The sequence below is a fragment of the Salvia hispanica genome, chromosome 4 (genome assembly GCF_029641045.1).
Source record: "Salvia hispanica isolate PSC_SH4W2 chromosome 4, Shi_PSC_v1, whole genome shotgun sequence".
NCBI lineage: Eukaryota > Viridiplantae > Streptophyta > Magnoliopsida > Lamiales > Lamiaceae > Salvia > Salvia hispanica.
The window spans coordinates 8,531,376-8,556,705 of NC_142695.1; the positions used below are offsets into that span (position 1 = coordinate 8,531,376).

General features: G+C 34.1%; 2 protein-coding genes and 1 pseudogene across 2 annotated transcripts; 1 reads left to right on the top strand and 2 right to left on the bottom strand.

Annotated features, from left to right (window-relative positions):
• Positions 1-4,473: 4,473 nt before the first annotated feature.
• On the bottom strand, positions 4,474-8,275 carry EMB269 (GTP1/OBG family protein). The gene is made up of 7 exons (XM_048095979.2): positions 7,139-8,275; positions 6,380-6,653; positions 5,836-6,118; positions 5,573-5,732; positions 5,349-5,457; positions 5,021-5,157; positions 4,474-4,836 (listed from the first exon to the last, which is right to left on the bottom strand). The coding sequence occupies exons 1-6, from the start codon at positions 8,191-8,193 to the stop codon at positions 5,083-5,085; spliced, it is 1,956 nt and encodes a 651-aa protein (XP_047951936.1). The 5' UTR covers positions 8,194-8,275; the 3' UTR covers positions 4,474-4,836; positions 5,021-5,082.
• Positions 8,276-8,473: 198 nt separating this feature from the next.
• On the top strand, positions 8,474-14,213 carry LOC125192557 (anaphase-promoting complex subunit 7-like). Its single transcript, XM_048090167.2, has 18 exons — positions 8,474-8,704; positions 8,821-8,889; positions 8,958-9,008; positions 9,642-9,788; positions 9,875-9,937; positions 10,131-10,246; positions 10,678-10,762; positions 11,590-11,649; positions 11,852-11,897; positions 12,131-12,204; positions 12,410-12,460; positions 12,538-12,738; positions 12,813-12,857; positions 12,940-13,033; positions 13,172-13,317; positions 13,497-13,726; positions 13,799-13,859; positions 13,940-14,213. The coding sequence occupies exons 1-18, from the start codon at positions 8,636-8,638 to the stop codon at positions 14,024-14,026; spliced, it is 1,695 nt and encodes a 564-aa protein (XP_047946124.1). The 5' UTR covers positions 8,474-8,635; the 3' UTR covers positions 14,027-14,213.
• A 395-nt stretch (positions 14,214-14,608) lies between these two features.
• LOC125196877 (monothiol glutaredoxin-S5 pseudogene) lies at positions 14,609-15,241 on the bottom strand (annotated as a pseudogene).
• Positions 15,242-25,330: the final 10,089 nt, after the last annotated feature.

Genomic DNA, 25,330 nt, shown 5'->3' on the forward strand with positions numbered 1-25,330 from the left:
ATAACATTTTATTATTTTTAGTTTTTTGTTGATCATTCTTGAACTTGTAAACACATTCAAGTTTATAAATAATTTTTAATTATATAGTAATAGATTCTCTTAAGGATAGATAAAAGAAAAAAGTATGCTAAATTAAAAACAACTATTATATTCCATTTTTGAGTTAAAATAAGTATAATTTCATTAAAAACAATAGATTTGAGTAATTATGATTTCATATTACCATTTACAACTATTATATTCCATTTTAAGTATTGTGTTTTTAAATAAATACATAAATTTAAATATTAAAAAGGAAGAAAAATATGGTAAAAATGTGTACCGTAAATCGTAATTATCAAGGTGGCTCATTTTAACGGCCCACTTTAATCTAGTAAAGTTTAAATAAACATAGTGTTACTAATATTTACCATAATGCGCTGATTATTATTCTTATCTCGTATCTGTGTCTTCACTCCCCTTTTACACCGCCCTCTTCACTCATTCATGGAAGATTACCGTTGCTTCTCACCATACAATCGCGTGCTTTTTTCGTTGTTGATTTTCAATGGAGATTTTTCGGTTAGTAGTTAGTTATTTGGATGTTGTCGGGGTTCCTCCATCCTCTTCATGCTTTATCTTCTGAAATTTCTGGTAAGCACTCCATCTTCTTCGGAGTAGCGTCTATATTCTTTGTTCTCCAGCGACACTTTATAGAATATTCACTGTCAAATCGTCAGGAATTTTGGTGCATAGCGGCGGTAGAGAAGGTGGCTGAGAGAAGAGAGAATGAAGAATGAGTATATACATGCCCGTTTATATATGATTGGGTGATGTTATGAATGAATTTAATTAAAAGACTCTTTGTTTCAAATTCTCAACTATTTATTTTCATATTTATTGTTATAATTAAAAACGGCTGAATTAAATAAATGATTTTAAATTAATAGAGAATTGTAACTGCTGTCATTATATATGAAACTAACACAATTATCCTAATGATGATTTGGAAACGCCATAATGTATATAAATGTAATAATATATTATAACTGTAACCGCCACAATTTATTACCATGTATGTTTATGAAAATAAAAGAATTGTTCAACGGAAAGCAACGTCTATACTATAGTTTTTATTCTTATTAACTATACTTTTTATTTTCTTATTTTTTTTCGTATTATATACATGTTTCCTAACTATGAGTTTTTACTTTTATTTGAAATTTAAAAAATATTAGACTTGGTACGATTTATTTTTTATTTTAAAACTCTTCAAATATGTTAATTTATATTATATGTAATAAAGTTTCATTGTATATTTCCTCTTTGATTCTTAGTACACATTTGCCTTTATTTGTGTATCTTATTTTGATTAATACATGCATATTCTTAAATATAAGCATCATTATCTCCTATTTGTCCTATGTTTTATTATATTTTACTCTACTCATATCGGAAATAATAATGTGTAAAATTGTTTGTCGAATGTGACATATTTCATTTAGAGTTGGATGAGAGAAATACAGGTCGAATGTAAAATTGTTATTGTTTATAATGTTTTGAATTGTTTATAATGTTATGAATACTTATTTTAATGAACATTTATTTTTAACTATAAACATTAGTATCTAAATTATAATATTAGGAAATTTTTTCTCTATTTGTTGAGACATAACATTAGGGATGGATCATAATATTAAATTAAGGGAATTTAATACATTTTTATTATATATATTTATGATTTTTGAATTTATATGATGATATTGTTTATTATTTCGTAAAATTATTTTACAGTATAAAATAAGTGTGTGAAGAAAATAAATGATTCGTGCATAGACATAACAATAGCTCAACAAATAGAGGAAAAATTTCAAAATGGGATTCTTTAGCTAGGTTCAAACTACATGCAGATATATTTTGTTGTCTCAATTTCGTTTTTCCAACTATTTCTGTTATTTATTTTGTATAATTTTAATTAGTATTTAATGTCATTTAATTTGGTGTCTCATTTGCATTTTTTTTTATTATAAACCATTGTTTTAAAATTTTTAAATTCGGATTAGTTATTAATTATTGAGATTGATTCATCCAAAGTTTGGGTATATAATAATATATTTTAAGAATAAATTATAAAATGGCAATATTATTAGTGTGACATGATAAATTCAAGGGCATGGATATTTTTCGGATTTAAACAACTTTGTTATGTAAACCTTTTAAAATTAGTTAGGCAGTTTTTGTAAATATTTTCAAAACTTCCCTTTTATATGTGTATAGATAGATAGAAGTGTATTATTTAAACAAAATACACGAATTACCACAAATTTAATAAAAATGTGTTGCTTATTACGATAAATCAGAATTAACCACTAAAATTAATAATGACCACAAATAAAAAATAAAATAATAATTAAAAAGAGCGAACTATTATTACTACACGTTCTGAACGAAACTAAGCAAATTAAGAATTTTAAAATGTCATTTATGTCAAAGAATATAAGAAATTATAGCACCTTTTCATGTGGCAGAAGCTAATTAATTTTCGTGAGAATTTCATTCCAGTGTCAAGAATTGTGATTACATAAATACCCCTAAAATTCCCCTTTGTAATTCCATAAACACCTCTAAAACTCCCCCTTTAATTCCATAAACACCTCTAAAACTCCCCATATGTATAGATAGATTAATTAACATAAAAGAAAATAAAGTGAGATAATTTCTCTACTCATAAAATATAAGTTACTTAAATTTTTTGTTAAAACTTGTGGCATATTCCAAGGCCCACTATTTTACGGGATCGGTGGGGGTGTTATTATCAAATTGAAGAGTTATTCGTTCGAATCTTAATTGAACTTGAATATGCATAATATTTTGAAATCCAAAACTGTTCCCACTTTATCACTTAAAAATTTGGAAAAAATGATTTATTTTTACTTTATTTTGAACTTCATGATAACTTAGAATGCTGTAATTATACATCACATCGAAATGATATAATTATGAGCATGCATTGATTGGTCTAATCTGTTTGACGGACAATTTTATAATTATAAATATAATTGGACAAACTAAAATTGAGGATAATTGTGATGATGATTCGAGGTATTCGAGGTTGAATCAACATTTTGAAATGATTGTTGGTTTAGGACAAAATCAAGAAGTGTGATTAAAGTGTTTTAGTGATAACGATTATTGTCATCAACTTGCTTATAATCATTCTCAATTTATTTATTTTTTAGCTTTCTTACTACTATTTGACAACATGTCTGCGTCTCAAAAAATACCAATCAGGAAATGAAAAAGTCGACAAATTCAAACCTCAGATTTAGAAGAGAGAGAGTGAGCATGCCTAAAATTGCTATCATTTTCCTTGACTGTCAAATCCTTGTTTCCGCATCCTTATCATTGTTAAATTTGATTTTACATTATTGTTAATTTTTGTTTTTATGATAAAACAATAGTATTTGAATCAATAGAATTCAACTTGGTGGAGTTTGACTGCATGATAATTAATTTGCATGATGCATCTCCTATTATTAAAATTGATTTTTTTTATAACCTACTTAATAAATTTTACACTTATGGCTATTCCAAGGAAACACGAAGCTGTATTATACTATTATGTGACCAAATTCCTCTTTAACCCATATCAAATAATCAGGATCATTATCAAGCCGATGAAGAATAAGATTTAAGAGATTTTAACAAATCATAATTACCACGATGAAGATGGTACGCGGTTAGTCATTTAAATTTATTTATATTTTTGTTGATGCTAAAATTGATTGTAGATCCTAGTCCTTAAAGAGAAAAATTGTGCAAAAATAACTTCGGTCACAAACAACTAAGAATGTCAGCTCAGTTCACAGTTGGTATTAAGAAAAAAAAAAATTAAATTGAGAATCAAAAATTAAAAATCAATCTCTAACATTATTAACAAGATTGAAAAATATAAATGGTTGGTCCAATTTCCTTCCTTAATATTAATAGTAAAATCGATTTGAGAGGTATTGATGGAGAGTGAAAATGAAGGGTTACTATCAGTATAAGTGAATCTTGAGTATGGGACACAGTCAAAGATTGCATGTGTTAAGGTACAACTCTCAGATTTCCTCCGTATAGATTTTGTTACTTTAAGAGATTCTATTAAATTTGAGTAGTTGGGTAAATAAAACTTAGTTACCACATTCATGTGTTTTAACTTTCTTAGCATGCGAGTGCCCAAGCCCCAAGCTATTGAGCCAGTTTTATTGGGCCATTAATTAACATAGTCCAAATCCACTAGTGTGACAGTTCTAAATTTATTTGTATCTGGTTTCCCAGTACAGATTATAATTTCAGTGAAATTTTTAGATGATTTTTATGTTAAATTGGAGAATCTGCTAACTTGTACCAAAAAGAATATGACATGTTTGAGATGCATCCTAAGTTCCTAACTAATTATCCAGTAAAAGAAGTATAATAAGCAAAAGGCTAAGAAAGAAGAGTATCAGCTCATGAAAAAGATTGGCTTACCTTTCTCAAATAATTCCCTACAAATCATCTCAAAATTTGGACGATAATTTAAAGAAAGAAAGAAAAAAAGAATATAAAGATTTATAAACTCAGTACTATAATCTATACATAGTAACAGTGAAGCCGGGGTTGGGAAGCTTTCGTGAGCACCTCCGTGAGAGAGCACGTGGAAGTGCACAAATTTGCAGAGAAGATGCACACTTCCATCCAACAAGATGACTGTATAGGAATGCAATGAAACGACCAGGGGAAAGATAGTAGAGGATTCGGGGTTGATCATCGAATCCATGCCGAGCAGTGGACACACCAATGCTTAAGTAGGTTAAGATCTGCGTTCGTGCTCTGCAGAAATGCAAAACATCTTCATAGGGAAAAAGATATAACAAAATAAGATGACTAGTATAGCATATGAAATATGATCATCTTTTGTTAATATGTTTGCAGTGATAGTAAGATAATGAAATTTTAGATACATCCATTTCAGTAATTGATATTGAAAACAAATGAAATATGTGTGCAGTCATACCTCTAAATATTCTTATCAGATGGTGATAATTTAACCTTGACAGATGATGATCTGAGTCGAATTCATTCATCTGATTCTGCTGTCCTCCGCCTACTCGTGTGGCCTGAGTCTGCACTATCGTACCACACAAGCTCCATCTAGAAGGAATCAAGATGAAAGCTTTGTAAAGATCCATTTAGAAATAGATGCCAATGTGCAACAATTATGTAGTCGGTATTCCAATTTCAGATCATTATAGCTAAGTAAAATATTTTGCTCTCAAATCTGAAATCATGGGTTTATTAAGTATGATGTTGCAAGTTAAATAAACCAGAATGCTTGATCGTACCCCTCCAACGACGACTGTATCGCCCTCCTTCACGCCTCGTTTCTTCAGGGATTTATTGACGCCGCATGCCTCCATAACATGTTGGAACCTCCGATCAGAGTCGTTATACCTGTTCCAGAGACATGGAAGAAGTAAACATGAATGTAATAGGAGCAACAGCTAAAGCACAGGCAAGGCGTGCTGCTACAACCACACAAAGAGAACGAAAGGCTTGATTTGCATACCTCCAGTTGGTCATTTGGACAAAACGCTGCAAGCCCGCTCCTTCCACGTGCCACGAACTGGTGCTGCTATCGTGCATAATCTCAAACTCGTCTAGAGGAGCTGCCCGCTGCTTCTGCATCTTGTCAGCCACGTAATTCAAATCAATCGGACCCTCGTAACCTGCAATAAAATGAACACACAAAGGTTAAGGTGATGATATTCCTTCATCACTTGCCAAAGGACTTTGGCAAACAGTAAAACGAGAATGTGAACAGTTCCCCACCATCTGTATCTGCTGCATTCTTCTGTACAAGCTCATAAGCAGCATTCGTAACTTCCTTGGTCCCGTTTCTAGTAACAGCGCTCATGCAAAAGGGATCGAATCCACGTGCTCGTAGAGCATCTCTGAATGATGGCCAGTTTTCAGATGTTTCCGGTAGGTCCATTTTGTTATACACTACTAAGTAAGGCTTTTCAGCCAGCTCAGGGCTGAACATCTCCAGCTCAAGGCGGACTGCATCAAACTCGTATTCAGGCTGCTCTGATGAGCCGTCCACTATATGTACCTAACTCCCCAGTTCGGAAGTTTCTAATTAGTTCTAGAATAATGCACTTAAATGTAAGGTTCTACATCAAGAAGTAAAAGCACAGAATTGACAGACACAATGAAGTTATAATGATATACTTTGAAGTTGTAAAACAAACAGAAATCACAGATTGCAACTAAACTAAAATACTCACATTATAAGATATACTATCAAACAAGCATCATCATATAAAAATGATTAAATCTTTATCATCATAACCAAAGCATTCGGGTAATTTACCAGAACCGAACATCTCTCAGTGTGCCGAAGGAATTCATGCCCTAACCCAAAACCTCGATGAGCCCCTTCTAGTAGTCCTGGCAAATCTGCAACTACCATTGTAGCATCATAGTCAAATGAAACAACACCAAGATTGGGAAGCAAAGTTGTGAAGGGGTAATTTGCAATGGCTGGTTGGGCAGCACTGATGACACTGAGAAATGTGCTTTTCCCAGCATTTGGAGCTCCGACAATCCCAACATCTGCAACCAATTTCAGCTCCAAGTCGAGCCACCTGGTCAACACACACTTTCAAAATAATGGACTAATACTAATGTACTGGTGACAAAAAAATCAGTGGCTATGACACTAGAACACCAAACCAAAACCAAGAAATATTCAGAAATCAACAAAAAAGGGTCATGACTCATGACACAATGCGTGTTAACCAGATGTTAAAGAGAAAAAGGCATGTTCCAGTATGAGCTGCTTGAAAAAGGATACTATCTATGAGAGTTAAGATAGCTAGTTTTAGCCACCGACATCTTAAGACGATATACAAATGGCACTAAATCATTGCATAAATTCTATACCAACTCAAAGAAATTACCTCAGTTACTTGTGTTCTTCCTACATTAAGATGCTTATAATCCCACTAACCAAATATTAGCACAGACAGTAAAAACAGCGACAAGATGAACAGTTACAAATAACATAACATACAAGACAAAGCATATATACACATCAAAAAGCAAAACACAAGCAACCAAAGGCACCTACATTTCAGGCCCTTCTTCCCCATTCTCTGCAATCTTGGGCGCCTTATTCATCCCCGTCTTAAATGAGGCATTGCCCCTCCCACCTCTCCCTCCGGGCATAAGCAACGCCCTCTGCCCTGGATGCAGCAGCTCGAAGAGCACATCCCCACCACTCTCTCTCACAACAGTCCCCGGGGGCACCTTAACCACCAAATCCTCGCCCTTTGCACCACTCTTCTGCTGCCCCTGCCCGTGGCTGCCCCTCCCTGCCCGGAAATGCACACTCTTCCTAAACGGCAACAGTGAATTCATAGTTCCATCCACCTCCATGTACACATTCCCTCCCCTCCCACCATCCCCACCAGACGGCCCCCCTAACGGCACAAACTTTTCCCTCCTAAAAGCCACCACCCCATTCCCACCATCTCCCGCTTTCACAAATATCTTTGCCCTGTCGAAACATCTCATCACTGCTGGCACCCCTTTCTCTTTCTCTTTAACCCCCTCTTCCTCTTCATCCTCATCACCTGACACCATAAACCCTTCATCCCCATAAAAATCATCACCATCACCATCATCATCATCGTCGTCATCATTATCTGACCCCACCTCATAAAGTTCGTATCTTCCGTAGTCATATCCCACTTTCTTAACAATTCCTTCATCCTCATCATCAAATTCATCGTCCACCTCATGATCAAGACTCAATTCTTCCTCAGTGACGCCAATTTTTGGAGCAAAACCTCTTTTTTCTCCATGATTTGGATCAATTTTCTTGGTTTTAATAGCTGGGAATTTTATATCAGCAAGCTTGACTACTTGACTTACCGAGTGTGAAGCTAAATCATCGAAACCAAAGTCGTCTTTGGGAGGTAGGCGGGTGAATGTCGTAGCTTCTCCGCCTTCCCCGGCGGATTGGGGCGGATTTGGCGGCGGCCTGAAATTCCGCGATTTTTGCTTTCGGGACTTCGTGATTTTTGTAGGGACACGTTGTCCACTTGAATCGGTTTCGCGCCGAGATGCTGATAATGGTTTGAAATGCATAACAGTTCCCGAAAATACAGCGGAAAACGCCATAAAAGAAAAAGAAAAAAAAAAGGAAAGTATTGAGCTTGAAATGAATATGAGAAACCTGCAGAGTTTTGTAATTGAGAGACGATTACATGGAGGTGAGGTCTTATCTTCTTACTTTCAAATATTTGCATTTAAGTTGCTTTCTATATTTAGTTTGCACATTTTAGTCCTTGTTTCTTTGCACCATATACTGATATTTGAAAGTAAAGAAATTTAAAAAACTAGTCTTTGATTCTTTAAATACACAAAATTGCACTTTGGCTAATATTGAAGAGTTCTTCCAACAATATTATTAATAATCAGAATTGCTTTGCGAAATTCTAGATAATAAGTAGTGCAAATAATATTAGCAAAATTTTGGTTGAAAACCGATTTCAAAAAAGAAGAGCGCATCCTTCCTTCACTCATCGCTCAGAGACACTTCACACAGTACTCCAACTTTTCGATGGATGTTCCCAAAGACCAATTGCACACCCTTCTCGATCATGGCCTCTTCTCTTCTGCTCAAATTATGGTACAAATCGCGTTACCCTGAATCAATCCCATAAAATTTTGAGCTCGCGTTCTCGCTAATTATACTTTTTATTTACTAATTACCGGAGGATGATAATTGTTGTTTGCTCGAACTAGGGCTGTTTTGCTGTATCTTCGACATCGATACATCCCGAGACGAGCCCTCATCTTAAAGCTGAAAGCTTGGTACTTTGCGATTGTTATTGTTTTTCAAGTAAGGTGAATTTGTTTTGGTAATGGCTGTGTGGTGACAGGTTCTGTTTGGTGATTCGCTCTTTCGAGGAAAGGAGTTCCGAAGAGCAATTGTAAGACCATGACATTATGTTGAGCTTGCTATTATCATGATTTGGTGCAAAATTTGTGATTAGCTCTTGTTTTTTATATTTGTAAAATTCCCAAAATCTACAAATGCAAGTCCCATTTTTAAAATTTAATTTTGGATGACGTTTTGACAGTAAAGTATAAAGTGGCAACCCTTTGTTGGTAGTTGTACATTCATAGAACATACACTGTTTTGGTTGTTACTATTCCATGGCTCCGACTAAACATTTTGGATTACAATAGGGTGATGATAGATTCTTAACTTCAATTGATAGCTTTCAAGTCCCTATTTAGTTGTTTGGTTCCTCTATTTACGTAATTTGGTAATGCATTGGGAGCTATTGATTCTTTAAAGTTGATGTCAGTGTGCACATTTGATCCTCCAAAATTATGCACTTTTGATCCTTCTAAAACATGCACTTGTGACATTATCTTTTGGGAACCAACCATCTTGGACTTCCCACTTAATTAGTATCATCTATAATGCCAACAACTTGTAACAAAATTTGAGTTTGTAGTTTGTACCTTATACGCTCTTCTTCTTTATTTCTTAACATATGATATTATGTATAGTCTGTTAGTCCATTTTCATCTAAGTTTCATGCATCTTTCAACAGCAAGTATATAGACAAGCTTTGCAGTACCACAAAACACTACCAAAACAAAGTGTAAATACAACTCCAACAACCAGGAGCACATTATCAGCCTCTAATAGATCTTCTTCTCCAAATTCTAGCAACACCTCAGCAATAAACGAAAATGAGGTAATTCAGTTCATAAGTTCTCCAGATATTTTCATTTTGCTAAAACCAAAATGACTATCTGTATCATTTTTTTTATCTCATTGCAGGTGAAATTCCAGATTGCCACGTGTCATAGCTCACTCGGTGATAACAGAGCTGCTCTTGCTGAGGTTTGTACTTGCTTCGAGTTAGTCATGTTTAAAGTGTTTGTAATTTTTTTTTTTTTGACAAGTTCTAGGTACTTACTCAGTTTCTTATATCGATGATGCATTGCAACTGTATCTGGCTTAGTGCTTTTTGTACCTTGGATTATGAAACTATAGCATGAAAGATAGTTTGACAAAAGTTAATATGAATTAACAGATGGAAGGAATCCCAAGCAAGTCAAGAAATCTGGAGATGAATCTTATGATGGCAAAGCTCTATCGGAATTCAAGGCATACTCGAGCTGCAATTGGTTGTTTTAAGGAGTGTTTGAGGTTTGCTACCTTGGTATAGTAGTTTTGTACAATCCGCAAGCTTCTTGGCTTACTTCATAAAATGTTTGCAGTGGAGATGTTTAACCTACTTGGAAGACACTCAACCAACAGATTTCTTTTCTGAAAATCCTTTGAGAATTGATGCATCTAATGTCTTACTGTCTTTAGATTATTATTGATCCAAGTGCATAATTTCTTGTTATGTCATACTTCACATTTTGTGATATGTTAAAGGTTTCAACTTGGGTTTGTCCTTTCTGGCTGGACAATGTAATGTCAATAACCTTGTCTCTTTCCCTTTGTGTATGTGAACTTGCAGTATACCTGCTGAGTTTGTTTATTGCTACACAACTTACACTTATTTTAAATCGTACTATTATTGAAGAGAATTTGAAGAACTTTACCAATGAACTTGGTGTTGATGTTGACAGGAATTGTCCTTACATATTTGAGGCCATCATAGCTTTGGCCGAATTAGGTGTTTCTGCAAAGGATATTATTTCATTATTTCCTCAGGTTTGTTATATCTCTGGTTCCTTTAATGGGTATATTGGTGCTTACTGGACATTTGGGTGGTGTTTTGTTTACTAGATAAAAAGTAGCAAAATATAATCTAGGATTAAGTTGTGAGATTATTTAGTAGGAGGGGGTTGGCTATGACTAATTATTACATGACTATCCATCTAGGATTAAGTAATGAGATTCAATCTCATGAACCAAACATAATACAAATTTAATCATGGGATATAATCTTGCAAACCGAACACCCCCTTGGTAGACAACTTTCTCATTATGTCAATTAAAATTTTTATCTGAGGCTACCCAGATTAGATTAGGGTCTCACTCTTAAGTAGTACTCTTTTCCTCCAATAATTATTTTACTTTCCATTTCATGTTACCTTAGATTTTTGTTATATTTAAAGCCTTAAAGGAAATATGTGTGTAGTATCCATTATAATTAGCCAGCTGATGGTTTGCCATCATAGGCTTTTTATTTGTCAAGGTTCAATTCCTGATAAGCATGAATTCAACTCATTAATTATTATGAGATCCATATACTTCCTCTTTAAAGCTAGATGAATTACAACTTTGAGAAATACTGTATATGTTGTTCAGTCGTTGTCGTCAAGCAATTCTCTTAAGTCTCTATCATCTTCATTTTGTACAGTAATTTATGATAGAGGTAGGGAGTAATTTATATAACACTCAACAGATTTTCCTTAATACTCATAGAAGCTCTATGCCCACTAATTGTTTAAGGCTGCATTTAGGTATTTCAAATAAATTTCTTGTTAAGGCAAAAATTCTAAATGTGTGCCTCTCACTGTGTTTTTGCATCCCAGACACCGAGTAGAAGTGGAAGACCTCCTTCTGATCATTTTGATTCAAGTCGATGGCTACCAGTAAGTTGTTTCAAGAGTAGATCTATTTACAAATTAAAACATTGGGATGTTAACTTTTAATCTTTTGATGATCTTATTTAACTAAACCATGGATTTTGGCAACAATATTCTTCAACCATTCTTTTGCTTGCCGTTCTATTGAACATCATATTGCTGAGTTCTTTTGTGTACTGTAATAGAATTTCCCCTACTATTGGTGCAGCGCTATGTTGAAGCCCAATGCTGTATTGCTTCAAATGATTACAAAGGTCAGGTTGGCTGTATATATATTTATCTCCTGCAAAGAATCTATAGATGAAAATTGCTTCTTTTCATGTTCACAATGCAATGCTCATGCGTGCCACACTGATATTATAATTTGTAGTCTGAGGCAGCATTTTCCTGGGAAGGCCGTTGGCGCTTCACTCGAATATTCTGCAGAAAGTTCATGATTGAACAAACACCATGCCTTTTTTCTTATTTTCTTGTGCTTGGCTATCAGGTGGGCTCGATCTATTTACGGAACTGCTACAACGGTTTCCTAACAACATCCACATATTACTCGAAATGGCCAAGGTTTGTGGAATGAGGCCTAACAGTTTAAGTATGTTCTCAGTTGCATGCTGGTCTTTGTAGAAGCTTTAGTCTTTAGGTTTCAGTTCGTCGGCAGGTTTCCTTCAGGATGAATTTTTTAGGCGAATGCAATTACTCTTTTTGTCATGACAGCTATAGCTGGTGAGTAGTGACATCACTGACACTTTTTGTGAATTGCTCTCTGAAGGTCAAAGCTGTCATAGGAAAAAATGATGAAGCCATTTTGGATTTTGAAAACGTGAGTAGTTCACTTATTATAATCACACAAAAAGTTCTGTTGTGAAGCACAGTAAAATAATCAAATGGCTTCTGCAGGTCCTGTCAATTGATCCATACGTTGTGACTTATATGGATGAGTATGCTATGCTTCTGAAGCTTAAGTCAGATAATTCCAAGTTAAATAAGTTAGTTCATGATCTCTTGAACATCGATCCTACAAAACCCGAAGTATTAGTGGCCTTAGCTGTTCTGTGGGAAAAGAAAGATGAGAGAGGAGCTTTAACATATGCTGAGAAGGTTAAGTTTCTTGTCACTGAGTTGATTAGATTGCTAGAAGTATTTTATGATTGTTATTTATTTACCATAAACAGAGCATCCGGATTGATGAAAGGCACGTAGCTGGTTACATAATGAAGGTATGACAATCTTATTTTCATATTTCCTAGATTGTCTCTTTGTTATTTGGATTTCTATACCTAACAATTTGAGATTATCCAGGGAAATCTTTTCTTGTCTTTGAATCGACCAGAAGCAGCTGTCATTGCCTTTAGAGGAGCTCAAGAACTAAGGCCTGATCTTCGCTCATATCAAGGTATGTTAAGACAATTGATTGATGTATTACATTCTGATGTTTTTCCAAGATGATTAGTACGAATAGTTTTTCAATTAATGAAATTCATGTAACTAGCAAGGGGGCATAGTATGAAGCTCGAGATTTATATTATTGCAGGTTTAGTTCGCTCATATCTCGCTGTTTCAAAGGTGAAAGAAGCTCTATTTGCAGCAAGAGAGGCAATGAAAGCTATGCCTCAGTCCGGAAAGGCTCTGAAACTAGTTGGGGATGTACATGCTAGTCATGTCACCGGAAGAGAAAAGGTATGCCTACAGCAAATGAGTTTAATCTGTAGTTTTCTTTCTCTGCCAATGGAGCTGTGCACATGATGAATCCGTTCGCGACCCTGTCTATAATTTTGAATTAATTAGCATTACCTAAATTGGTATCCTTCCTGAAATTAGGGATAATTACGCACATTTTTTCTTGCATATCTTTGCAGGCAAAGAAGTTTTATGAATCAGCCCTCAGACTTGAACCTGGTTTTCTTGGAGCCGCGCTAGCTTTGGCTGAACTCCACGTCATGGAAGGTCGAAATGGAGATGCGGTCTCCCTCTTGCAGCGTTATTTGAAAGATTGGGCTGACGACTGTTTGCATGTCAAGCTTGCTGAAGTCTTTGCAGCAACAAACATGCTACAAGATGCCCTTTCACATTATCAGGCAGCGTTGAGGTAAAAACACTCTGTCGTCGCCCTACTTGTGACATTGCATGATACCCCCTGCTGAATTTCGATATATTTCAGAATAAACCCCCAAAATGAAGGTGCTAAAAAAGGACTAGACCGCTTGGAGAAGCAAATGAAGGTCTGCATTATATCTGCTCAGTCTTTGAATATGATGTCCTTGCCATTAACGAGTAATTTGAATCAAATCTCTGTTTTTAGGGAATTGATCCTGATGCACCTGAAGAGGACGAAGATAATGAGGTTGATGATGGCGATGGAGATCAAGAAGAGGTCGAGCTATTATGATTCAAATATTGTTGTAAAGTTTCATCATGGCCAGAAATATCATATGTAACATTGCTGTTACGGAATGTAAAATTTCACAATACATAACAGACGAGAATTTGAAAATTCCACATCAGAAATTTCAAAATATAAAAATCTTCGGAATATAAATCTTGTGATCTAATTATCCATCCATATTTATAGATTACTTGGTGGGCTTGGTAAGTGATCCAATGAGATTTGGATAGATATTCTGCTATTAAATTAGCCTAATATGATTAACTAATCTATTTTAATAAAATTTCAAAATTAGAATTTACATACACAACAACAACATTTTTTTTTTAGTATATATACCCGAGCAGGGTGGCGGCAATTGGTTTGAATGTTGTTCCACTTATAAAAAAAAATATATCAATCAATTATTAATCTCTTTAGAAGCATAAATAATGTACTTATGTTCATTATTAATCTTTCCATATGATATACGAGCGCGCAAACTATCGTATATATATTCTTAACCAACCCATGCATGCATTGTGACGGAAGTTTTTTACTTTTGTATATATACTTAATGGAAATATATGAACAATGGAGCAAGGAAATCAGCAATTATTCAAACTATAGTTTCATAACTCATAGTGCAACTTCAATACAAAAAGGTTGAAGTATACACAGATTATTCATATAGGAGAACTGGAAGCATAAAAAGCTTCATACTCTCCCTACACACCTATCTACTAACTAGTATATATCCTAGTCGACTCATATACGACTATAATTAAGTATCCATAAAAACTAGTACTACATTTAACACCATGGTATCAATTAATTAATTATTAAACCCACAATGCACCTGCCCTTTTGAGCATGGGCTTCAATGACCTCTTGAGGTGGAGACTCATGATTTCATTGGCACCGCCAACAAATTCACCACCTATGAACACCGCTGGCAAGGCCTGGTTTCCCCCCAGCCGCATCAGTGCTTGCTCGATCTCTTGGCCCCACGACATCTCGTCCAGCTCGTATATTGTAGGGTTCACACCAAAATCATAGAAGAGGGACTTGATGGTGTGGCTCATGCAACACTCCGTCTTGCTAAATATCACAATAGGCTTCTCCGACACCATTTTGTTCACTCTCTCCATTGATATTGCAAATCAAATATTGATTCAATATATGTCACCTTCCAAAAATGTGTTGTGATTTGTATGTATAGGAAACTTTGTTTTGATGTGATGAATATGTGGAGCATGGGAGCATATATATATTAGGGGAAGGAAAGATTTGGGGTAGAATTGGAATATTTGCTTTCTCTCTCTTTTGTTGGAGAACATTGGATTGGAGGGGTTGGGAATTAAATTTTTTTGATATGGGATATTTGATGATATCTTTTTTTGTGAGGGTCTAAAAATGAGAGTGATTGATGTGCCCTACTTCATAAATAAAATAAAGTAGTAAACGACGACGAATATTTGCATACGAAAGAACGTGTCCTTTGTACGGGTGACTTATACCACCATGCATGATTTAAATGTTAGTAGTACTTAATTTTTTAAGGATTAGGATATGTCTTATGATAGCCACAATTTACTAAAAAGATATTCCCATAAAATAATTAAAGTGGCAAATTTCTATCAAATTGGGTGATGTAAGAATATTTCGTATTCTTGATTAGTCGATGTTATCTGATATTATTATTATCCATCAAATCTACTTTATTCTAACCGTACATGATTTGACTTTTGCAATCTCGGAATAGAAGTGCAATTTATTCGACAAATCGCATTATTTCGTTATCTTATTTAGGTATAGTTGTCTTTGTGAATTTTTTTTATCTAATCATATTTTAGAGAGTATATATATTTGGTGGTCCAATAAAATTGTGTGGTGTATGTTTAGTAGATGCATCCAGTGAGCCGGAGAAAGAAATAAAAGTTGGATTTATCCAATTGGGACCTCTTACTTTTCTTTTTCTTCTTGCTCCAAAACATATATTCCACCCACACACAAACAATGGTGAATAGGATCGAATATAATTCTTTTTATTGGATATATATTGTATTTCGTGATCGTTTATATAAGACGAATTTTAAACCTTTTAATTCTATCTGCCAATCGAAGTTTGTGATGTGGTATTTGGCAATTGGCATTAATAATAAAAAAATAATATGATGTTAATTTTTTAATAATACGTTTAAAGAATGTTCAAAAATCACATCGAATTTATGATTAAGTATCACGATTAGTGTTATAATTTAAGCGTTTTAAACCTAACAGATAGAACATGTGTTCCATTACAATTTGCAATTAATTGATAATCTCATGTGTAATTAAGAACTTGAAAAACTTCTCTCGATCATTAATTATTTAGTTTTTGGTAGCGTAACTAACATAGTACGATAAAACTACAAAAATAATCTCTTAGTTGGGTGAGTAAATTCTTATATAGTCCCACAGCAACATTAGGGTTAGCATTTTTAGCCTAAGAATAACATGAAAATTCTCCTGAATTGAGCAATTAGGTTTATAATCTCTTAACAACTTTAAACACTTAATCCTAACAAAATTAAAAATAGTAGGAGTACTCTACATATATGACATATTTTTATCATTCATGTGGGCACAAAAATATAGAAGCATTTTTTGTGCGAAGGTATATATAAAAAAAGCAGCATTCAACTTTCGCAGCAGCTTTTCGTCACACATTCGAATCTATTAAAAAGAAGAAGAAAGAAAAGCCGACGTTTAGAATGTGTGTGTATGCTTGACAGCCGTCCAAGCTTGTATGTACACCAAGTAATCGTCACACGAGATTCTCTATATCATGACCTTAACTATAGTAATGAAGTAGTATAGAAGAGACAACAACACAATGAGGAATCGTCAAATGCTGGATTCTAGAGTATAACTTAAAGCTGCAAGAGCAAGTGTCCATATGTAAGTGGCCCTAAAATGCCCCAAAGGACAAGAGACATCTTACATAACACATTTGTGTGTCTGTGTGAAGCAGATGCCATTTATAGGTACAACTTATACATGTATACATAATACACGTGTGTGTATGTGTTTGCATAATGTAAAACTTGTGCAGGTTTAGAGACGAGTTCGGTTTTGAGCATCCCATACATGTACTCTAATTACCACCTTTTTTATTTGGCAAAACACATCAAATGATCCCTAAATTTTGATTTGTTTGTTTCATTGGGTTCTTATATACAATTTTTTATTTTAATAAACCCTTATACATTTAGTTTTTATTTCAATATCCTTGTATTATTATTTTTGTTTTGTTTTGTTTTTATTTTGTTAAATCCTTATTTAATGGATTTCATTAAAATTTTAAATTATTTAAGTAATAGCAATATTAATAAACTGTTAATTTATAATAAAAAGTATTTTGCCAAAAAAAACTTGAACTTGACTATTTAAACTAGAGGTATAAATAAAAATTATATCTGCGTTATAAGAATTAAACTAGAGCAAATTAAAATTAGACGTGGGCATAAGATAGACAAATTCTTGAGGTGGTTCTGATTGCGAATAAAGAGGTATGGTGGGCTAAGAGGACTAAGCAAAAGGCCGTGATCCTTATGCTCAATTTTTAGAAAGTCTACGACACGGCTCGGTAGGACTTCTTGGAGGAGATTATGTTAGGCATGGGGTTTGGAAATAGGCGGACAAATTGGGTTATGGAGTGTGTGAAAACGGTTATACCTTTCTGCTAGCAGAAGGACTACGTCAAGGACACCCGTTGTCATATTTTCTGTTTCTTTTGGTGGCTGAAATATTAAGCTTTAATAGAATTGTTTGTTGAGGTAGGGAGCTTGGGGTATTCGTAGAGTTCAAAGCTGGGAAGGACCGAGCCCCAGTCACGCATCTTCAGTATGCTGATGATACAATCATCTTTGCCCCGGCTGATATCAGGATTCTGGATGCCTATAATTTTTTTTCTCGATATTTCGCTTTGCTTATAGGATTGAAGATAAACTACAAGAAATCTATCATCAAACCGATGGAGTATGGATATTAAATAGATGTGTTATTTTATAATGGCCGAGTTAAAGATTCCATTATAAAAAAATATAGGAACTTGCAAATTTTTAAAAAAAATTGTAAAAAAAATCTAATTAACCATAAATTTAAAACAGAAGGACCTATATATGTATCTATTTTCCCTTTCTATTTTGTATACTAATTATGTGAAAGCAACAAATATGCTTATTTGCTATGGTTGCATCCTGTGCCAAGAGGATTGCACGATCGAGGTTTGAGCATTTGTAACGCTCCACTTTTCGAACCCTAATTTTAAACCATAAAATTTTTGCATTAAATGCTTTTAATGCTATGAAGTATGCGGATTAAATGATGAGTGAATTAATTGCATGATTTTTTTGTGACCTAATTGCAATTTGGAGTTGAGATTGATTTGAAAAGTCAAATCTGTTGAGTATATGACATGACTGTTGAATAGTTAATATTGTTGAAAATGTGACGTGGTCGTGGAATGGTCAATGTCGTTGAAAATGTGACGTGGAGGTGGAATAATCAAAATGGTTGAAATTTGCGACATGATTGTGTGAATATTTTGATGCGGGGTGAAATATATTGTGGTGAATTATTTTCCTAAGGTTGAGTGAGATTGAATAGATTCATCCAGAATTATTCCACCCATTTTATTGAAATTTTCGACCACTATGATTTATTCGAGAAGAATCCTATTTTCTTGGATTTAATTAATTGCTTGGGATATTTATCCAATTAAATCCAAAACTCAATTATTCTCCCTATGAGAAAAATCAATCCCCATGATATTTCCAAGGAGATTTTGAAAATCTCCTATTTATGGAGAGGAGGGATTATTTATTATATTATTTGATCCCTTATTTATTCCCTTCCATGAATAAATATAAATATCCTAGCATATCTTACCATATCTAAGGAGATATTTCCATATCATATTTAAATTAGGATTTGAATTTGATTCCTTGTGAGAGAGACTCAAAATCCCGCCACTTTCCTACTGGGAGAATTATTATTTTTATTCTGCTCCGTGAAATCTCTTGCTCCGTGAAAATCTAAATAAATCCTACGCATAACTTAATAGGCAGAAATCGCCTACTTCTTATTTTAATAGTGTGATTTATTATTTTATTCTACTCCGTGATATTTTATTCTACTCTGTGAAATACCAAATTAAATCATATGCTTATTAAATAACATATAATTCGAAATCCCTATTTTTCTCTCCCTAATTCACTCTAACTTCTCCCCATCAAATCTTCCCAAATCTTTTATTTATTTATTTGGGGATATAATTATTGCAGTCTATAAATACACGAGAGAAAACCTAAACCTAAATCAAAATCACGCCTCCCTCACTCTTGAAGTTCACGCCCCCACTCCTCCACCCTCTCTCAATTTTTCTTTTATTTTTCTCCAAGAATTCTTCATCTTTTGAGAAGAATTAATGTTGAAGCCTCAAGAATTATTGAAGAATCAAGATTTTACTTTGTTTCTACCGATCGTTTCTATCAAGAAGAGATATTTTGATCTATCTCTCTCATCTAACCGATTAATCGGTGTTCCTGAACCTTCATGCATATAGATTGAGTGAAAAGGGGAAACCAATTTATAAATGGGATACATGTGTGTGTGTGGATCGACGTATGTGTGTGTGTGTCGGCGTATGTGTTTGTGTGTGCGTGTGATGTGTGTTGAAGAACACTCATGCGTGACCATGATTTGATGATAGATCTGGAGTTGTAGTATGAATAAATTGATATGAAGATCATGTCTTGATTGTGACTGTTAATATAAAACAAATCGATGGGAAAAGGGAAACGTTGGGAACATGCATGAATTCGAGTAATTGATTGAGACTGATTTGTGATACACGTTAATTTAAAGGTGATAACTCGCGCTCTAAGCGTGATAGCAAAGGGAAGAAATTACTTGAAATTTGAGCAGTCGAGGTGGACTTTATTCTCCTAAACTCTTTTATATTGAAAATCATGATTACAGCGTTATAAGGGTGGTTTAAAATGTTATGCCATGCCTGTGATTGTTTTGATGATGTCGTTTGTCTGATGCCTAGTTTGTGAGTACGCTCCATTAGGCTATAGGGCTATGTTGTCTGATGCCTAATTTGTGAGTTCGCTCCATCAGGCTATAGAACTATATAAACGAATTCGGGTTGAGCAGGGCCGCAAACCCTATCAGGCTAGTGTACACAGTTAGGATCGGGAGCTGTCCTTGCTAGTCGACCGGTCTCGTGGGCGAATAGTGTGGCCACACTTTCGTCGCACTATGGAATTGTTGTGATTTGTGGATTGTTGAGAAAATGGAGGAGATTGTTTGACTGGCCAGTCTATGAAATTATTTTGTGATACTCGACGATATTCTTTACTAAATGCAAAAACTCGAGTTCACTGTGTTAAGGATGGCATATCTGTTAAAAATATTTTGGCACGAGTCCACTGGATATTTCAAAATACTCAGCCATGCATGTGTTTTCCCTATGTGCAGGTTGAGCTGGCGACGAGCGGTTGGTGGTGTTGAGCAATTTAATAAAATACTATGGTTGTCTTGAAACTCCGAGTGTCATTGTGTCTTCACACATGACTTTACTCTTCTCTTGGATGCTTCCGCTGAAACATGTTTTACTTATTGTTGGTTGATGTTGAAACTATAAATTCTCGTTTGGAACCTAGAGGCATGATATGTTTTTGAGTACTCTGAACCCTTGCCGTTTTGATTATTTTAATGATAGCTGTTATCCTTTTGATTTAACTGCCAAAGCGTTGCTCTGACTTATCTTGATGTTAACCGTTCATTAAATGTTGGTCAAACTCTTTTATGGAACCCTAGACTTTGTCTTTGTTTGTCATTTAAGCCCTTTTAGGTCGCGATCGCCCTAATTTAATTAACCCTAGAAGGGCGGTTGACGGTACAGGTTTCTTTCCCTAGTGGGTTTCGTATGTAAATTGAGTGCATCCAACTAATCAGGAAGAGATTCCCGACCCAGCTGAGTCGTTGGTACGATAACCGGGACCTGGCTTCAAACAAGTTTTCTCAACCCACTTCTACTTGCTAGTATAATGGAGGTAAGGGTCGAATCCCATGAGGATGGACACGTTTTGATAACTGTGGTGACTTTCCTGGGTGTTTTGGTTAGCTACCACGCTTGGGTTGAGATTTTACCTAGACAGGAAATAAAGGTGGTACTCTACTGACTAGTAGGCGAGAAAATAACAGACATGTGGGAGTGTTCGTGAAAATAGGGGACAAGGTGTATCAGAGACATATGGAAAGTGGACAGTTACTAAAAGGGGAAATTTAGACAACAAGGTATATCTGATGGCTGGGTGCCTTCTGACAGGTCTGGGCAGTACATCTGAAAAGTAGGGAACAAAAGCAAAAGTAACTTAAAAGTAAAGTGGTTCAAGCTAAAGTTGATTTTGACGTTTTCTTCTTCACCAAGTATTAACAGAATTCAGATAAACACAAACACCATGACTGAACTTCAGATTCACAAATTCAAACTTAAGATCCATCGATTTAAATGCTCAAACTTAAATTAAACAGTGAAACTGCAACTTAACTTCTACTGACTGACATGCATGGTGGTAATCACAACGCAGAAAAGAACTCATGCACGAAAACTTGACTAAACATAGCTACACTTTGAATCAACAACTCTCGATAAGAAAACACTTAGAAATTGAAAGCAATGACTAAATCTAACTTTCCTAGGCAGAATGAAGCAAACTCGAACCAAAGTGACATGCGAAATAGAAACTTCATAATGTAAATGTTGGAAAATAACAAAGTACTTCAAAAGAGCAACAACGATGAGTGTTTGCAAATAACTAACGATGAAAACAAGTAAACTTTAAACTAAGAAAGCGATTAAGATTGTTTTTGCCACTCCGGGCGATGATACTACTACACTGCTACGATAACTGGCTGGAACGGCGGACTGATGACTTCTCCGGCAGACTCTCGGACGTCAAGTGACCATGGCTGTGGCGAGGAACGAGAGGTAGGATAATGCTGAAGGATCGATCTTCTAGAGAGAATTCTACTAAGTGTGATTGTTGAACTGCGAACTCCTTTTCTCTCTCCAAGTGACTTCTTTTATAAGGAGGCTTGCCCTTGCTTTTAGGGTAGACTTTTCCCGCAATTTGACCTTTTTGCCCTTGTCAATGATCATCCCAGCTATTCTCCTTCTCCATCTCGAGCCATTTCTCTGGCATGCATCCTGGTAAGTATGGCACCCTTCTGGCGCCCTTTTCACTTGCGTAACCTGAATCGTCTCCTACTGACTTGGATCCTTCAATCCTGCACACTTAAGCAACTGTTTTGCAGATAATACATGAATTTCACGACATACTGACCAGTAACCAAGGCTTAGAATACGACTTATCAGCGGTCGTGACAGCATTGGCCTTGGTTGAAGATCCAACGGCATGGTTTCGTTTTCCATGGGGAGCTTACTCTTTCCAGATGATTGAGGATTACATAAAAGACATTGGACCGAAAGAAGGCGTAAACATGTACCGTTTGTATGGTCCCTTTTGGGCAATTCAATTTTGGGCTTTGGAGACCTTTCCTAGTCTCCATCGTTTTACTGGAAATAAAGTCAGCGATACCAAACTTCAGAGATGTTTGAGGTGGGAACAGGCTGCACGGAGCTGCCCATATGGTTCATATTAGGGGTGGGTAAACGGTTTTCGGTTAATTGGTTAATCAGTTAACTGAGAACTGAACCGGAATCAGTCGGTTACCGGTTAACTGATAACCGACATTTACAGTTATCGGTTCGGTACCAGTTATACATTTTTGCTCTAAGTCGGTTATAACCGATAACCGAATTAAATTCAATTTTAATTTCAATTATATGTTTATTTAATACTAGAATAAATTATAATTTACTTTCAAACTTTGTCACAATGGAAGAAATTGTAATTTATATCTAAATTTTGTCAAAGTCTTGTATTGCAATGTCAAAAAAGTCTATATTAATTTGTGTCACTATCAATTATTATAGTATTATACTTATAAATTTATATCTCAAAGTCAATAAAGTGCTTAAGCATTACTATGTTAAATATAGAATAACCTTTCACTTTATTGGAGAAAAGTTTTAAAATTATAGATCACGTAAAGTTTAAGTCTTTAAAAGTGCCTAAACAATTTATGCATTACTTGTAGATAGGAGTATAATAATAATAATAATAATAATAATAATAATAATAATAATAATAATAATAATAATAATAATAATAATAATAATAAAAGTAGATGAAAAGTTAAAAGTTAAAACCATAAACAATTTTAATTTCAATTATACTTTTAATTAATAATAAAAGAAACTGTAATTTACTTTTAAACATTGTCACAATAGAAGAATATGTAATTTACTTCCAAATTTTGTCAAAGTCTCATATTGCAGACTTGCAATGTCAAAAAAGTCTATTTTAATTTGTGTACTATCAGTTACTTATACTTATAATATCTCAAATCCAATAAAGTTTCTAAATATATTTTTTAAAATAAGATCTCTCAAAGTTAACAAGTGCTTAAGCAATACTACTATTTTAAAAATAAGATAACCTTTCACTTATTATTAGAGAAAGATTTTCAAATATTAGATCATTTAAAGTTTAAGTCTATTAAAGAGCCTAAACAATATATGTATTGCTTGTAAATAGAGTATAATAATAATAATAATAATAATAATAATAATAATAATAATAATAATAATAATAATAATAATAATAAAAAAATAAATAAATAAATAAAATTAGATAACAAGTTAAAAGTTAAAACCATAAACAATTTTAATTTTTGTTAAATTTTTAATTAATAATAGAAGAAATTGTAATTTACTTTCAAATTTTGTCACAATAGAAGAAATTGTAATTTACTTCCAAATTTTGTCACAATAGAAGAAATTGTAATTTACTTCCAAATTTTATTAAAGTCTCATAAGTCATATTGCAATGTAAAAAAAAGTCAATTTTAATTTGTGTCACTATTAAATATCTCAAAGTCAAGTGTCTAAGCATTATTTTAAAAATAAGATCTCTTAAAGTTAATAAAGTGCTTAAAAACTAGTATGTTAAAACTATTATAAACCAATTCGGTTAGTTCGGTTAAAACCGATAACCGACCGGTTCTAATCGAGTCGGTTAATTAAGTAACCGAACCGAAGATCGGGTCGGTTCCGGTTAGTTTTTTTTATGAAATTTTGGGGTCGATTAACCGACATGTCGGTTCGATTATTAACCGAACCGACCGAATACCCACCCCTAGTTCATATGGATCTTTATTTGATCAGACAGACGTAAGTTTTATGATATTGCATGCTTAAATTTATTACATAAATTTATGATATTGGCTAATATTACATTGAATTTTTTTTTTCAGTTGCAGATAACACACATGCAACCAACTGCGGATGAATTAGAGACATCCTATATGAAGTCTTTGGATAATGGAGATTTGTTCAGTGTATTCTATATTTCTGTCAGGAAAAATAAAGATCATGATGAAAAGATATCGGTGAAGGTGACGGTGGATAAATTGAAAATGCTAAGGGATGAGGGACCTAATGGGGTCAAAAGAATCGACAATGAGTTGATCAACAATCTGCATCTTGACATTAGTCGTACTAATTGCATTCTTTCGGAAATTAATAATAGTTTCTTAGAGAAGAAAAACTCAGCTGCTAGAAAGAAAGTGAAGAATGCGATTCCACTCCTTGAAGATCTTATTAAACAGATGAAAAACTTCACTGATATCAGCAGTGATGAGGGCAAGGGCAATTTGGGACAAGGACAATCAGAGGTAATCGAATAGAATTTACTCTAATTATAACTGATATCAACAACAATGAGGAATCAAATAGAATTTAATCTAAACACTGCATTTGACAGAACTGTTGGAATTATATCTGATATCATCAGCAATAAGGAGAAGGGCAATTCGGACAAGGACAATTAATTAGTATAGAATTTGGATAAAATAGTGTTTGCATTAATAGAAATTAAATCAGAAAAATATTATCAAACTCATGTTTTTTACTAGCGAGGAGCCTAGATTGATCTTGATATCAAGATAGTTACTCCCTTCGTCCACAAAATGTTGTCCATATTTGACTCAGGACATGTTTTAAAAAATGTAAAGAAAACTGAGTGCAAAAAGTTAGTGGTTTGTAGGTTTCACATTTATATATTAGTTTTATAATAGAATGTGACTGTAATAAGTTAATGGAAAGTGATGACCATTTACCAAAAATGAAAAAAAAGCAAAGTGGAC

What these genes read in the sequence shown, in the direction of transcription:
- EMB269 (XM_048095979.2), bottom strand. Translation starts at nt 8,193, where the DNA reads ATGGCGTTTTCCGCTGTATTTTCGGGAACTGTTATGCATTTCAAACCA. An exon ending in GGGGAAGAAGGGCCTGAAAT is followed by an intron (nt 6,654 to 7,138) that starts GTAGGTGCCTTT and finishes TGTGTTGACCAG; the next exon opens with GTGGCTCGACTTGGAGCTGA. An exon ending in GAATGCAGCAGATACAGATG is followed by an intron (nt 5,733 to 5,835) that starts GTGGGGAACTGT and finishes ATTTTATTGCAG; the next exon opens with GTTACGAGGGTCCGATTGAT.
- LOC125192557 (XM_048090167.2), top strand. Translation starts at nt 8,636, where the DNA reads ATGGATGTTCCCAAAGACCAATTGCACACCCTTCTCGATCATGGCCTC. An exon ending in TGCTTCAAATGATTACAAAG is followed by an intron (nt 11,898 to 12,130) that starts GTCAGGTTGGCT and finishes CTTGGCTATCAG; the next exon opens with GTGGGCTCGATCTATTTACG. An exon ending in TGATCTTCGCTCATATCAAG is followed by an intron (nt 13,034 to 13,171) that starts GTATGTTAAGAC and finishes ATATTATTGCAG; the next exon opens with GTTTAGTTCGCTCATATCTC.